The 13,320-nt window shown below is 47.7% G+C and overlaps 1 protein-coding gene across 4 annotated transcripts in view; it reads right to left on the bottom strand.

The window, feature by feature from the left end:
- Nucleotides 1-4,606: 4,606 nt before the first annotated feature.
- LOC134983158 (zinc finger protein OZF-like) overlaps nt 4,607-13,320 on the bottom strand; it is a 45,424-nt gene continuing 36,710 nt past the window's right edge. For 2 of the 4 annotated variants that reach the window (XM_063948911.1, XM_063948910.1), the window contains 2 exons: nt 8,603-8,747; nt 4,611-6,083 (listed from right to left, as the gene is read on the bottom strand). In XM_063948911.1, coding sequence (XP_063804981.1) covers nt 5,266-6,083; nt 8,603-8,747 — 963 coding nt within the window. In that variant the 3' untranslated portion in view covers nt 4,611-5,265. Of the gene's footprint in view, nt 6,084-8,602; nt 8,748-13,320 lie in introns of all 4 variants that reach the window. The other 2 variants (XM_063948912.1, XM_063948913.1) reach the window with 2 other exon arrangements.

Here is a 13,320-nt window from a genome sequence, read left to right as displayed (position 1 = left end):
TAAGACATCTCTGTGCAGTTTCTGAGTAACTCGAAACTTACTCGGCATCTGCGATCAATTCAGTGCTTGTCGTTCCTGGTTTGACGTCACAAACACACCCAGCGTTCGCCCAGACACTCCTCCGTTTCTCCAGCCACTCCCGCGTTTTTCCCAGAAACGGTAGCGTTTTTTCACACACACCCATAAAACGTCCAGTTTCCGCCCAGAAACACCCACTTCCTGTCAATCACACTACGATCACCAGAACGAAGAAAAAGCCGTGAGTAAAATTCCTAACTGCATAGCAAATTTACTTGGCGCAGTCGCAGTGCGAACATTGCGCATGCGCACTAAGCGGAAAATCGCTGCGATGCGAAGAAATTTACCGAGCGAACAACTCGGAATGACCCCCTAAATTCCTGCTGCAATCAACTTGGAATTACCCCCGATAAACAGAATTCTAACATAAAATAGATATATAGTATGCATATATATGCAGTGTGCTGCGCATTCCCGCTGACTGTGCACGTGTGGCCGCCATTGCTGTGGAGGGGCCCAGAGGGAGCCCTCTCCCAGCTAAGATCGCGGCAGGTAGCCCGTAGGGGCCGGATGCAGGGGCCGATCATTGTGTGTGTTCGTTTCCGATAAGGTGTGAGGATATCTCTGTCTATTTCTCCATGCAGGAGGGGGAGTATATAGAGGAACACAGGGGTCTGTACACGGACATGATCATAGAGAATCACATGGCCCTTATGCTTACAGGAAAGGGGCATAAATACAGCTTAACACCATAGCTGCAGACTTTCTGGCTGCCCCTCCAAGGGGTAGTGTGTGGGGGGGAAGTGTCGCTTAATATAGGGGCATAGGGGTGGTGCGGGGGTTTACATAGTACTTGACGCAGCCATAGAGGCTACGTGGGGGGCGTGGCTGCATGACTGCATCATCGTGGCCACGCTCCCCTGCTATACAATGCAGAGATTATTGCCATTGAACAGCAGGAGCGTGGCTACGATTATGCGATCAGCGCGGGATCTCAGTTCGGCAACTTTACTGGCAGCTGGTAGGGCCACCTCCGGGAGCCCACTCTTCCTGGGTGCCAGGAGCACCACCACGATTTTCCGGAGTCTCCGGGACAAAATAATTAGAACCAAAAGCTGAGTATTACTGATTCGGTGATTACACTTGAGTTAAGATAATCAACAGTGGCGGCTGCCCCTGGACTGCAGCGCCATCCAAAGGCTGCAGGGGGGAGCTGGCCAGGACATATGAACATACATGTGAAGTATGTAACATATGTCCTTGCTTCCTTCCCCTGGGAATCAGCAGCCGCCGCACACGCCACACACTGCTCAACCTGTCAAATGTCATATAGCCCGCCCCCAGACTCCCATTGGCTGGTTTCACAGCAGTCGTGGGGCAGGCTAAATGACAATTGACAGTTTGAGCAGTGTGTGGCATGTGGCTGCTGATTCCCAGGGGAAGGAAGTCATATGTTACATACAACTTCACATGCATGTTCATATGTCCTGGCCAGCTCCTCCCTTCAGCCTTTGGACGGCCGCCACAGATTACCCTCAAAGGACAGGACAGACTGACCAAATGAAACATCAACAGTCATGATTGTAGGCCTATATGCTATGCAGACAGCAGCGCTGGCCGGGAAAGGTGTGTGCCAGAGGCTGTGGGCAGCCCAGCAGCTTCCAGAGTGCTGGGCTTGCCCCCAGCTTGACGGTGGGCAGCTTTGAATTGGGGGCGTGACCTAATGGGACCGAGGACATACCCCGAGAGTCCAGATCTGACAGTTTTCCGGGCGCTTGGAGATGACGTCATCTCCAAGCGCCGGCCAGAAGACACTGCACCCGGAATATTCCCGGGTCGCACCACAGTGTAAAAGGGATCGTGTCTCGGGTCAGACCTGGTTTGGAACAGTGGGCCTAATTCAGACCTGATCGCTCGCTAGCGTTTTTTCACCGCTGCGATCAGGTTAGAACTGCGCATGTGTATTCACCGCAATACGCAGGTGCGCAGCACGGTTACAGAGCGGTTCCTTGCTCTGCGATGGGTTTGTGCAAGGAATCCATCTGCACGGGCGATCGAAAGGAGATTGACAGGAATAGGGCGTTTGTGGGTGGCACCTGACCGCTTTCTGGTAGTGTTTGGAAAAATGCAGGCGTGTCCAAGCGTTTGCAGGACGGGTGTCTAACGTTAATTCCGGTCCCGGACAGGCTGATATGATTGCAGCGGCTGAGTAAGTCCTGGGCTACTCAGAAACTGCACAAAATCTTTTTGTACCGCTCGGCTGCACATGCGATCGCACACTTGCACAGCTAACATACACTCCCCGGTGGGCGGCGACTATGTGTACGCAGGACTGCAAAATACAGCTAGCGAGCCACCAGGTCTGAATTAGGCCCTGTGTTCCAAATCCTGGGTCAGACCAGCGACTTTAGTGGAAAAGGGGTATAAGTTTGTGTCCCAGTTTCAAGCACAGGCTACTGTCAATCACTTCTGGGAAACTCACAAGCAGCTGAACTGCAAGTGATTGACAGTTACTGCCACTCAAGGTGGGTACACACTGGAAGATATATCTGCAGATCAATTGATCTGCAGATATATCTATGGACGGTTCGGGCAGTGTGTTGAGCATACACACTGCCCGATCCGTCGGGGACTGACGTCATGAACTGGGCAGGCGTGTACACACGCTCGCCCAGTTCAGCTGTCAATCACCGCCGGCCGCTGCAGCATGTGTACGGGCAGGCGGCCGACCGGCGTACACACACAGCGATGCGCCAATATATCGGTAGATATATTGGCCGTCGGCTGTGCTGCGGGGCCGACGCGATACATCTGTGACCGACGGAGTTCATAGACGTATCGGCCGTACACACTGGCCGACGGACCCGCGATATATCGGCCGTTCACGAGAACGGCCGATATATCGGCCAGTGTGTACGGGCCTTCAGACTGCTGTGTAACAAAACCTACAGTAATTAGATAGTGTGCTCCCTCCACAAATCCTCAATCAGCCTGGGATGGTTTCCACGTTTACATGCATGAAGGTTAAGGTTAAATATATATTATCGCTATAGCGAAAACCTGTCATACACCACTGGTTACACATTGCAGCATCTTATATTTTTAATTGGGATTTGGATTTTTTTTTTTTTTTTACTCTTGGGCTGGGATCACGGATTTGCACAGTGCCAGTCCAGGGATCCCAATCTGGTAATTACACAAGAGAGGGGAACATTTTAGACTGACACTGGTAGGTTTTGGGAGATGTATGCTGTTTCTCCCTCATGGAGGCACCAGCCCTGCAACGATCAGCCTGGGCGTAGCTTCAACTATAGTGGATGCCGTGGCTTGACCGATTGACTAATTGGGACATCTGTGACACTAAGTTGTAACCTGATCGTTACTGACCTTGCTTACCTGGATTATCCTTGTATGCCGCCTGCCCTGACCACTGCTTTTTATGCTGACTATCCCTGCCTGCAGCCCATCTTGAACTTGATTTGTGTACGGACCATTGTCTGCCACCAGCCTTTACCTCTGCTAGTCACATGACTCTCTTGAGAGCCTCCTGCCTTGACCATTTGCTAACGTCCTGATTTTGCATCTGCTAGCCATCTCCTACCGTCCTTGTTTTATACCACTCTGTATTGCTCTATGGTTTTAGTCTCCTATGTATCTTTGGGCCTGATTACGAGGTGCATGCCGCCACAGGGGTGCAAAAATATGCAAATGTCGCAGCCGCTGGGATTTGCAGCGTTGCCCGCTGATGTTGTCTTTGAGCCACCTCTTGTGTACAAAGATGTAACATAAGACAAACATCAGCTAAGATGCTGGAGCCTGTACAACTGCATACAAATTCACACATGCTCCAAAATGGTCGCGACACATCTGCATTTGTGTAGCCACTCATCCCGTCACTATCTGTCACTCACTTTGCGAAAAAGTCCTCATGGCGTCCATCATTGCTAATCAATTGCTGTGTGTGCTCAGCGTGGCTGTGAATGCATGCACAATATATGACAGACACCCTGAATCAGGGCCACGCACATATGACCAGGAGGGGGCATACCTCACTATGACTAAACGGTCTATTTACTAAGCCTTGGATGGAGATAAAGTACCAGCCAATCAGCTCCTAACTGTCATTTTTCAAACACAGCCTATGACATGGCAGCTGGGAGCTGATTGGCTGGTACTTTACCTCAGTCCACTTTCTCTCCATCCAGGTCTTAGTAAATAGGCCCCAAAGGGTGGTGGCATACAGTTACAGTGGAAATCAGACCAATACTGGGAATTTGGGGAGCAGGCTGTCCAATTTGTTATGAATCCATACATTTTTGGATTACTGTAAGTGCGCTCCCGATACCCGCGGTATCAACTTCAAAAAAATTGCTCGCAGTTTGTTTTTCTTGTGGCCAGAATGCTAGCAGGGCGAGAAAAAAAAAAAGGTTGGATACGTACCTGTGTGTTCCGGCCAGTGCGGTGGACTCCGCGGCTCCCTGTCATCTCTCCTCCATCTTTCACCTGTGGAGGAGGAGGAGGAGGAGGAGGAGGAGGAGGAGGATGCTGGGCGTGGTGGTGGCTGCCATAAGAAGAAGTTGTTCTCCCTTTTGCTGCCTCCAGACACACACTGGTCGCGCACAAATACACAATTGTTTAATAATTTATTATCAGCAGAATAAGGCTATTACATGAAAACTGAGGTGTACCAAGACTTGGAGATTGATAAAGTGGAGAGAGATGAGATAATGGGGGTCATTCCGAGTTGATCGCTAGCTGCCGTTGTTCGCTGCGCAGCGATCAGGCTAAAAATCTGCACTTCTGCGCATGCGGCGCAATGCGCACGCGCGACGTACTTTCACAAAAGCCGATGCAGTTTCACACAAGGTCTAGCGACGCTTTTCAATCACACTGCTGGCCGCAGAGTGATTGACAGGAAGTGGGTGTTTCTGTGAGGTAAGTGACCGTTTTCGGGGAGTGTGTGTAAAAACGCAGGCATGCCTGGGGAAATGTGGGCGTGGCTGGCCGAACGCAGGGCGTGTTTGTGACGTCAAAACAGAAACTAAATAGGTCTGGAGCTACTTTGAAAGTACACAATCTTTTTTTGTAGCCGCGCTGCGATCCTTTCGTTCACACTTCTGCTAAGCTAAGATACACTCCCAGAGGGCCGCGGCTTAGTGTTTGCACGGCTGCTAAAAGCAGCTAGTGAGCGAACAACTCGGAATGAGGGCCATTATGTGCTATGTCTTTTGGAATTCTAACAGCTTGTCACGTCTGCAAATGTGTGTGAACTGCCCGATGTTTAACAAGTATCGATTTCTGGGCAAAACATTTCCCGCAGTCCGGGCACCCATACGGCTTCTCTCCTGTGTGAAGCCTCAAATGGCTGCAGAGACTTGATTTCTGCGAAAAGCATTTCCCACACTCGGCACAGGGAAACGGCTTCTCCCCTGTGTGAATTCTTTGATGCTTAGTGAGACCGGATTTCTTTGTAAAACATTTCCCGCAGTTGGAGCATGGGAACGGCTTCTCGCCGGTGTGAGTTCGCTGATGTTCGATGAGAGTCGATTTCTGCTTGAAGCATTTCCTGCACTCGGAGCAGGAAAACGGCTTCTCCCCCGTGTGGGTTCTGTGGTGCTTAACAAGATGGGATTTCTGTGTAAAACATTTCCCACACTCGGCACACTGGAACGGCCGCTCGTCTATGTGAACTGTATGATGATTGGCAAGCACCGAGTCCGGTGCAGAACACTGGCCCTGCTCAGGAGAGGAAAATGGTTTCTCGCCTGTGTGGCGGGAAATAAGATTCGCTATTTCGGCAAAACATTTAGAGCTTTCAAAGAATGGAAACAGTTTCTCGTCTGTCTGATCTGGACTATGCGTAATAATATCAGAGTTATCAGGAGAGCTCGCCTCATGATTAGAGGTATCAGGTGATATATCTGCACTGTGATGTCCTAGATGGATATTTGGGGTAATGGGGTTTTCTACTGGAGAGTCTTGTGAGATATCATTATCTTCAAAGTCACAATCTGGAGATGAGACGAGATGTTTATTGGAGTTATTTCTGCTGCTGTGTCCACCTGCTGGGAATAAAGGTATAGAGAAATAGAGGGTTACCCTAAACGTGTTTTAGCAGCAATAAAAAGATTATAATCTCACAAAAGGCAGCGCAACTATGGAAGGTATCTATAGAAAACGAAAGTAAAAAGGTTGACACCATATGTTCGACATGGGTAAAAGGTTGACGTGGAAATGGTCGACACATGAAAATGTCGAAATGCATTTTTCATGGTGTCCAATTAGTGTACCGCTTTGCTCGCCACGCTCATTCCAAATCGTGGCCCACGTGGATGGTAAAGTATGAAAAAGTTTTTTTTTAAAAATACAGAAAAAAAATCGTAAAAAAACCTCATGTCAACCATATGTTGTGTCGAACATTTGAACCTGTCGACCTTTTGACCATATGCATGTCGACCTATTTGACTGTTGGACTGGGTACCGTTTAAGTATGCCTATCCTGTATATAGGCCCTCATTCCGAGTTGATCGCTCGCTAGCTACTTTTTGCAGCCGTGCAAACGCATAGTCGCCGCCCAGGGGGGAGTGTATTCGCGGTGCAAAAACATTTTGTGCAAAACAAGACCAGCCCTGAAGTTACTTATCCTCTGCGATGATCCTAGCGACGGAGGGCCCGGAATAGACGTCAGACACCCGCACTGCAAACGCCTGGTCACGCCTGCGTTTTTCCTACCACTCACAGAAAACGGTCAGTTGACACCCATAAACGCCCTCTTTCTGTCAATTTCCTCGCTAGAAGCATTGCACAGCAACGATGCTGTTTGTACCCATACGACGCGCGTGTGCATTGCGGTGCATATGCATGCGCAGTTTTGCCGTTTATTTACCTGATCGCAGCGCTGCGAAAATCGGCAGCGAGCGATCAACTCGGAATGACCCCCATAGTACGGATGGAAAAAAATACTCTGAAGCTTACAGTTATTAATTTAAAAAAAATAAAGATAATAATCGATTAAGCTGAAAACAGCGTGGGCTTTTTTTGCCCACATTTGGATCAGCCCAACAGTCTCTAGTAATACAAATATTAACCATGTCACACCAAAACAAACCCAAAAAGCCCTCTCACATGCCAACCCAGTCTGCTTCAGTACGTTAGCATGCGTCTTCTGACCCCTGCTGCGTCTTTACCGCTGCTATTTCCACCTACGTCGCCGACCCACCTTCCTCCCTCACGTCCTATGGCTTTGCCAGATACACGCGTGTGAGGTGCAGAAGATAGCGTGCAGTTCTCTGCCTGAGAGGCGTGTCAGCCGTGCTGTGACGTTTCCTTATTATACACGTGATGTAATGGCCAGGTAATAGCGGTAAGGTGTGAGTGTGATAGGAGACTGTGCTTTCAACCAAGTGTTTAAGTTTTGCAAACCATGCACAGTAAGCAGAGAGAGCCTGCACGGACTTCCAGTGAATCTGCTCTGTAGCCCATGAACCCACCACCCACCGGCGTGACTGTGTATTACAAATATTCTGTACTCTACTATGTTCTAGCATCTTAAACTCTCCCACGTCTAACTCTCTCACTCCCACCAGGTTCGTCTCACATCCTCTGTAATGCAGCGGACAACCTTGAGCACAAGGCCCCTGTAATGGAGCACCCATCTCCTGGGATGTCATACAGCACACAGCCACTCATGTAGCCATCATTGTGCTACAGATCGGCACCCATTTTCTTGTAGCACACATCCTCATTCTTCACCAAAGTGTTTCCTCCTTTGGTGAGCAGAGAGTGAGGACCTACCTATGTTACGCCCACCCCAGCCCATGCCTCAGGGAGATTCCTAGACTCTTGAAAGAGTTTCCTGTCTCCTCGAGAGTCAGGGAGTCCCTATTCCCTTTCAAATTCCCAGTTCCCTTTATTTAACGATATATGCCCAATAAGACTGCTACCCTGATTTTTTAAGCACTCTTGGAAAACACACCTCCTGACCCTCCCACTGGGCAGATACATTGTCCTCATTAGTCTACACTGACAGAGGAGGGTGTATGATAAGAGATTACTGTAGTGACAGAATAAGGAGAATATGTGATTCTGTACATAGGGGGTAAGTCAGACCTGATCGCTAGCAGGCGATTTTTGCACTGCTGCAATCAGATAGTCGCCGTCGATAGGGGAGTGTATTTTCGCTATGCAAGTGTGCGATCGCATGTGTAGCCGATCTGTACAAACAGATTTTGTGCAGTCTATGCGCAGCCCAGGACTTACTAAGCAGCTGCGAACACTTCAGCCTGTCCAGGACCGGAATTGACGTCAGACACCCGCCCTGCAAACGCTTGCACACGCCTGCGTTTTTCCAACCACTCCCTGAAAACGATGAGTGGCCACCCACAAACGCCTTCTACCTGTCAATCTCCTTGCGTTCGCCCATGCGAATGGATTCTTCGCACAAACCCATCGCTGATCGGCGATCCGCTTTGTACCCGTGCGACACGCCTGCGCTTTGCGGCGCAGTTTAGACCTGATCACCCGCTGAGCGAAAACGCAGCCTTGCAATCAGGTCTGAATTACCCCCTTAGTGATTATTACTCACCCGTGCTGATATCTGCAGGGATTTCCTCCTCCTTACGCTGCTGATCTATCATCACATACTTCTCTTCTTCCTCCTTACACAGCTGATCACCCCTCACATACGTCTCCTCTTCTCCCTCTACTTTAATAACAATCAGCTGTTCACCCTATATAACCAAAACACAGTAAAATTAACTTGTCAGACTATTGTGATTTAACTTAGAAAATTTTCACAGGCACAGGAGACAGAAATCATCTATAAATTTATTATAAGTCAGATGTCTGCATTTTAACCCTCAATCTGCCTTCTTCGGGAGCCTCACATCCCTGTACGGTGCTGTTTGGAGGACCCTGCTCCTTCTGCTAACCAGCTCTCAGTCTATGGCTTCCTGCTTCCCTTACTCACATGATGGCCAGGCCCCTGTCACTCACTAATACAAGCTGACAGGTCACTGCCTCCCACAAGATCAGCATGCTTGTCTCCTGAAATACTCTGTGCAGCTTGGGATGAACTGTAACAGTGCCCAATTACTAACATCCCCCCCCCTCATATGCATAAATTATTATTGATTGATTTATTAGGCATTATACACAACCAACCATTATATGGAATACAACAGGGACTAGTGTAGGGCAACTGTCTGTAGCTTGCAGGAGGAGGTAGTGGTGAGACGCAGGGGAAGGAAGGGGAGACAACAGCTCTCTGTGGTCCTGTACCCACTGTATAGGAGACAAAGGACAAGTGGCTCTCGTGAGAACTCGCTATGGCCGTCAACCAATTTCTCACGAGCTCTCAAGTGTGCAAATGTGAAAATAGGAGTGTAAGCATTCGCCTTGCGCACTGCCGAGCGACACCCACTTTACATGTCTGAGCAATGTTCAAGTGCACTGGTGGGTCAGATCTCTTCACCATCGAAGCATCATGGGCGATCTCCCAGTCTACACCCTGAAACGCCCATGGATCACAGAAGCTGCCTCAAGTAGTAGCGATGTCATACGCAATATCAACTGTGTCCCCCTCTGAATCAGACACAGTGTCCTGCAATGTACAGTATAAACCAGCATTTACGTCACAATGTCCTGCTGGGTACAGTATAAACCAGCAATTATGTCACAATGTCCTGCAAGGTACAGTATAAACCAGCAATTGTGTCACAATGTCCTGCTGGGTACAGTATAAACCAGCAATTACATCACAGTGTCCTGCAATGTACAGTATAAACCAGCATTTACGTCACAATGTCCTGCTGGGTACAGTATAAACCAGCAATTATGTCACAATGTCCTGCAAGGTACAGTATAAACCAGCAATTATGTCACAATGTCCTGCTGGGTACAGTATAAACCAGCAATTACGTCACAATGTCCTGCTGGGTACAGTATAAACCAGCATTTACGTCACAATGTCCTGCTGGGTACAGTATAATCCAGCAATTACGTCACAATGTCCTGCTGGGTACAGTATAAACCAGCAATTACATCACAATGTCCTGCTGGGTACAGTATAAACCAGCAATTATGTCACAATGTCCTGCTGGGTACAATATGAACCAGCAATTGTGTTACAATGTCCTGCTGGGTACAGTATAAACCAGCAATTGTGTCACAATGTCCTGCTGGGTACAGTGTAAACCAGCATTTACATCACAATGTCCTGCTGGGTACAGTATAAACCAGCAATTATGTCACAATGTCCTGCTGGGCACAGTATAAACCAGCAATTACGTCACAATGTCCTGCTGGGTACAGTATAAACCAGCATTTACGTCACAATGTCCTGCTGGGTACAGTATAAACCAGCAATTATGTCACAATGTCCTGATGGGTACAGTATAAACCAGCATTTACGTCACAATGTCCTGCTGGGTACAGTATAAACCAGCAATTATGTCACCATGTACTGCAAGGTACAGTATAAACGAGCAATTGTGTCACAATGTCCTGCTGGGTAAAGTATAAACCAGCATTTATGTCACAATGTCTCGGAAGGTACAGTATAAATTAGCATTAATGTCACAATGTCCTGCTGGGTACAGTATAAACCAGCAATTGTATCACACTGTCCTGCTGGGTACAGTATAAACCTGCAATTACATCACAATGTCCTGCTGGGTACAGTATAAACCAGCAATTATGTCACAATGTCCTGCTGGGTACAGTATAAACCAGCAATTGTGTCACAATGTCCTGATGGGTTATGGGTACAGTATAAACAAGCAATTACATCACAATGTACTGCAAGGTACAGTATAAACCAGCAATTGTGTCACAATGTCCTGCTGGGTACAGTATAAACTATCAGAAAAAGAAAAGAAGAGAAGGACCACTAGAGGGTCATCCTCTAAAGAAGGCTTACTGTGTGGTGCACTCTTTTATTATATATGAAAAATTGTAATATGAGTTAGATTAAAACAACATTTTATTATAGATATTTTAAAATATTTCTGACTCTAGGACATAAAGCAACATAGATTAAATCATAAGCAAGATCAAAGTATTTGTTGATCGCTGGTTATCAACGCACACAGAAATATATATTGTTAATAGTTTAAATTACAGATAACTGCAGATAACCAGCCAAGAAAAAATTCCTGACACTATTTTAAGAAAAATAGAACAAACGTGAAAATATTAATTCATAGTTCGGTGGGTAACGTAAAATTCAAAGAGATCTCTCCCACATAATGATTAGATCTCAATTAGAGAATATGCCCACCAGGTGGCTACAGACTGCAACAATTGTGTGCGTTATTCTTTCATATAATGATATACCCTATGGGGATTTGAATGGTGAAATAAATAAGAATTTACTTACCGATAATTCTATTTCTCGGAGTCCGTAGTGGATGCTGGGGTTCCTGAAAGGACCATGGGGAATAGCGGCTCCGCAGGAGACAGGGCACAAAAAGTAAAGCTTTCCGATCAGGTGGTGTGCACTGGCTCCTCCCCCTATGACCCTCCTCCAGACTCCAGTTAGGTACTGTGCCCGGACGAGCGTACACAATAAGGGAGGAATTTTGAATCCCGGGTAAGACTCATACCAGCCACACCAATCACACTGTACAACCTGTGATCTGAACCCAGTTAACAGTATGATAACAGCGGAGCCTCTGAAAAGATGGCTCACAACAACAATAACCCGATTTAGTTAGCAATAACTATGTACAAGTATTGCAGATAATCCGCACTTGGGATGGGCGCCCAGCATCCACTACGGACTCCGAGAAATAGAATTATCGGTAAGTAAATTCTTATTTTCTCTATCGTCCTTGTGGATGCTGGGGTTCCTGAAAGGACCATGGGGATTATACCAAAGCTCCCAAACGGGCGGGAGAGTGCGGATGACTCTGCAGCACCGAATGAGAGAACTCCAGGTCCTCTTTTGCCAGGGTATCAAATTTGTAGAATTTTACAAACGTGTTCTCCCCCGACCACGTAGCTGCTCGGCAAAGTTGTAATGCCGAGACCCCTCGGGCAGCCGCCCAAGATGAGCCCACCTTCCTTGTGGAATGGGCCTTAACAGATTTAGACTGTGGCAGGCCTGCCACAGAATGTGCAAGTTGAATTGTGCTACCAATCCCACGAGCAATCGACTGCTTAGAAGCAGAAGCACCCAGCATTGTTGGGTGCATACAGGATAAACAGCAAGTCAGATTTCCTGACTCCAGCCAACCTGGAAACTATATTTTCAGGGCCCTGATAACATCCAGCAACTTGGAGTCCTCCAAGTCCCTAGTAGCCGCAGGTACCACAATAAGCTGGTTCAGGTGAAACGCTGACACCACCTTAAGGAGAAACTGGGGACGAGTCCGCAGCTTTGCTCTGTCCGAATGGACAATCAGATATGGCTTTGTGAGATAAAGCCGCCAATTCTGACACTCGCCTGGCCGAGGCCAGGACCAACAGCATGGTCATTTTCCATGTGAGATATATCAAATCCACAGATTTGAGTTGTTTAAACCAATGTGATTTTTTAGGAATCCCAAAACTACGTTGAGATCGCCCAGTGCCACTGGAGACATCAAAGGGGCTGTATATGCAGTACTCCCTTAACAACTTCTGGACTTCAGGAACTGAAGCCAATTTCTTTCTGGAAGAAAATCAACAGGCCGAAATTTGAACCTTAATGGACCCAATTTGAGACCCATAGACACTCCTGTTTGCAGGAAATGTAGAAATTAACCTAGTTGAAATTCTTCCGTGGAGCCTTCCTGGACTCACACCCTGGCACATATTTTCACCTAAGTGGTGATAATGTTGTGCGGTCACCTCCTTCCTGGCTCTGACCAGGGTAGGGATGACCTCTTCCGGAATGCCTCTTTCCCTTAGGATCCGGCGTTCACCCGCCTTGGCGTCAACGCAGCTGCGGTAAGTCCCGGAACAGACACGGTTCTTGCCGAATCAAGACCCTTCTTAGTATCTCTTGAAGTTCCGGGAACCAAGTCCTTCTTGGCCAAACCGGAGCCACGAGTATAGTTCTTACTCCTCTCCTTCCTATCATTTTCAATACATTGGGTATGAAAAGCAGAGGATGGAACACATACACCGACTGGTACACCGACGGTGTTACCAGAGCGTCCCAGCTATTGCCTGAGTGTCTCTTGACCTGGCGCTTCAGGTGGGACGCCATCATAACCACCTTTGGTCTTTCCCAACGGTTTACAATCATGTGGAAACTTCCAGATTAAGTTTCCACTTTTCCGGGTGGAATTCATTTATGCTGAGGAAATCTTCCCAGTT

This window comes from Pseudophryne corroboree (assembly GCF_028390025.1).
Source record: "Pseudophryne corroboree isolate aPseCor3 chromosome 3 unlocalized genomic scaffold, aPseCor3.hap2 SUPER_3_unloc_1, whole genome shotgun sequence".
NCBI lineage: Eukaryota > Metazoa > Chordata > Amphibia > Anura > Myobatrachidae > Pseudophryne > Pseudophryne corroboree.
This window is presented reverse-complemented; position numbering and strand designations above follow the sequence as displayed.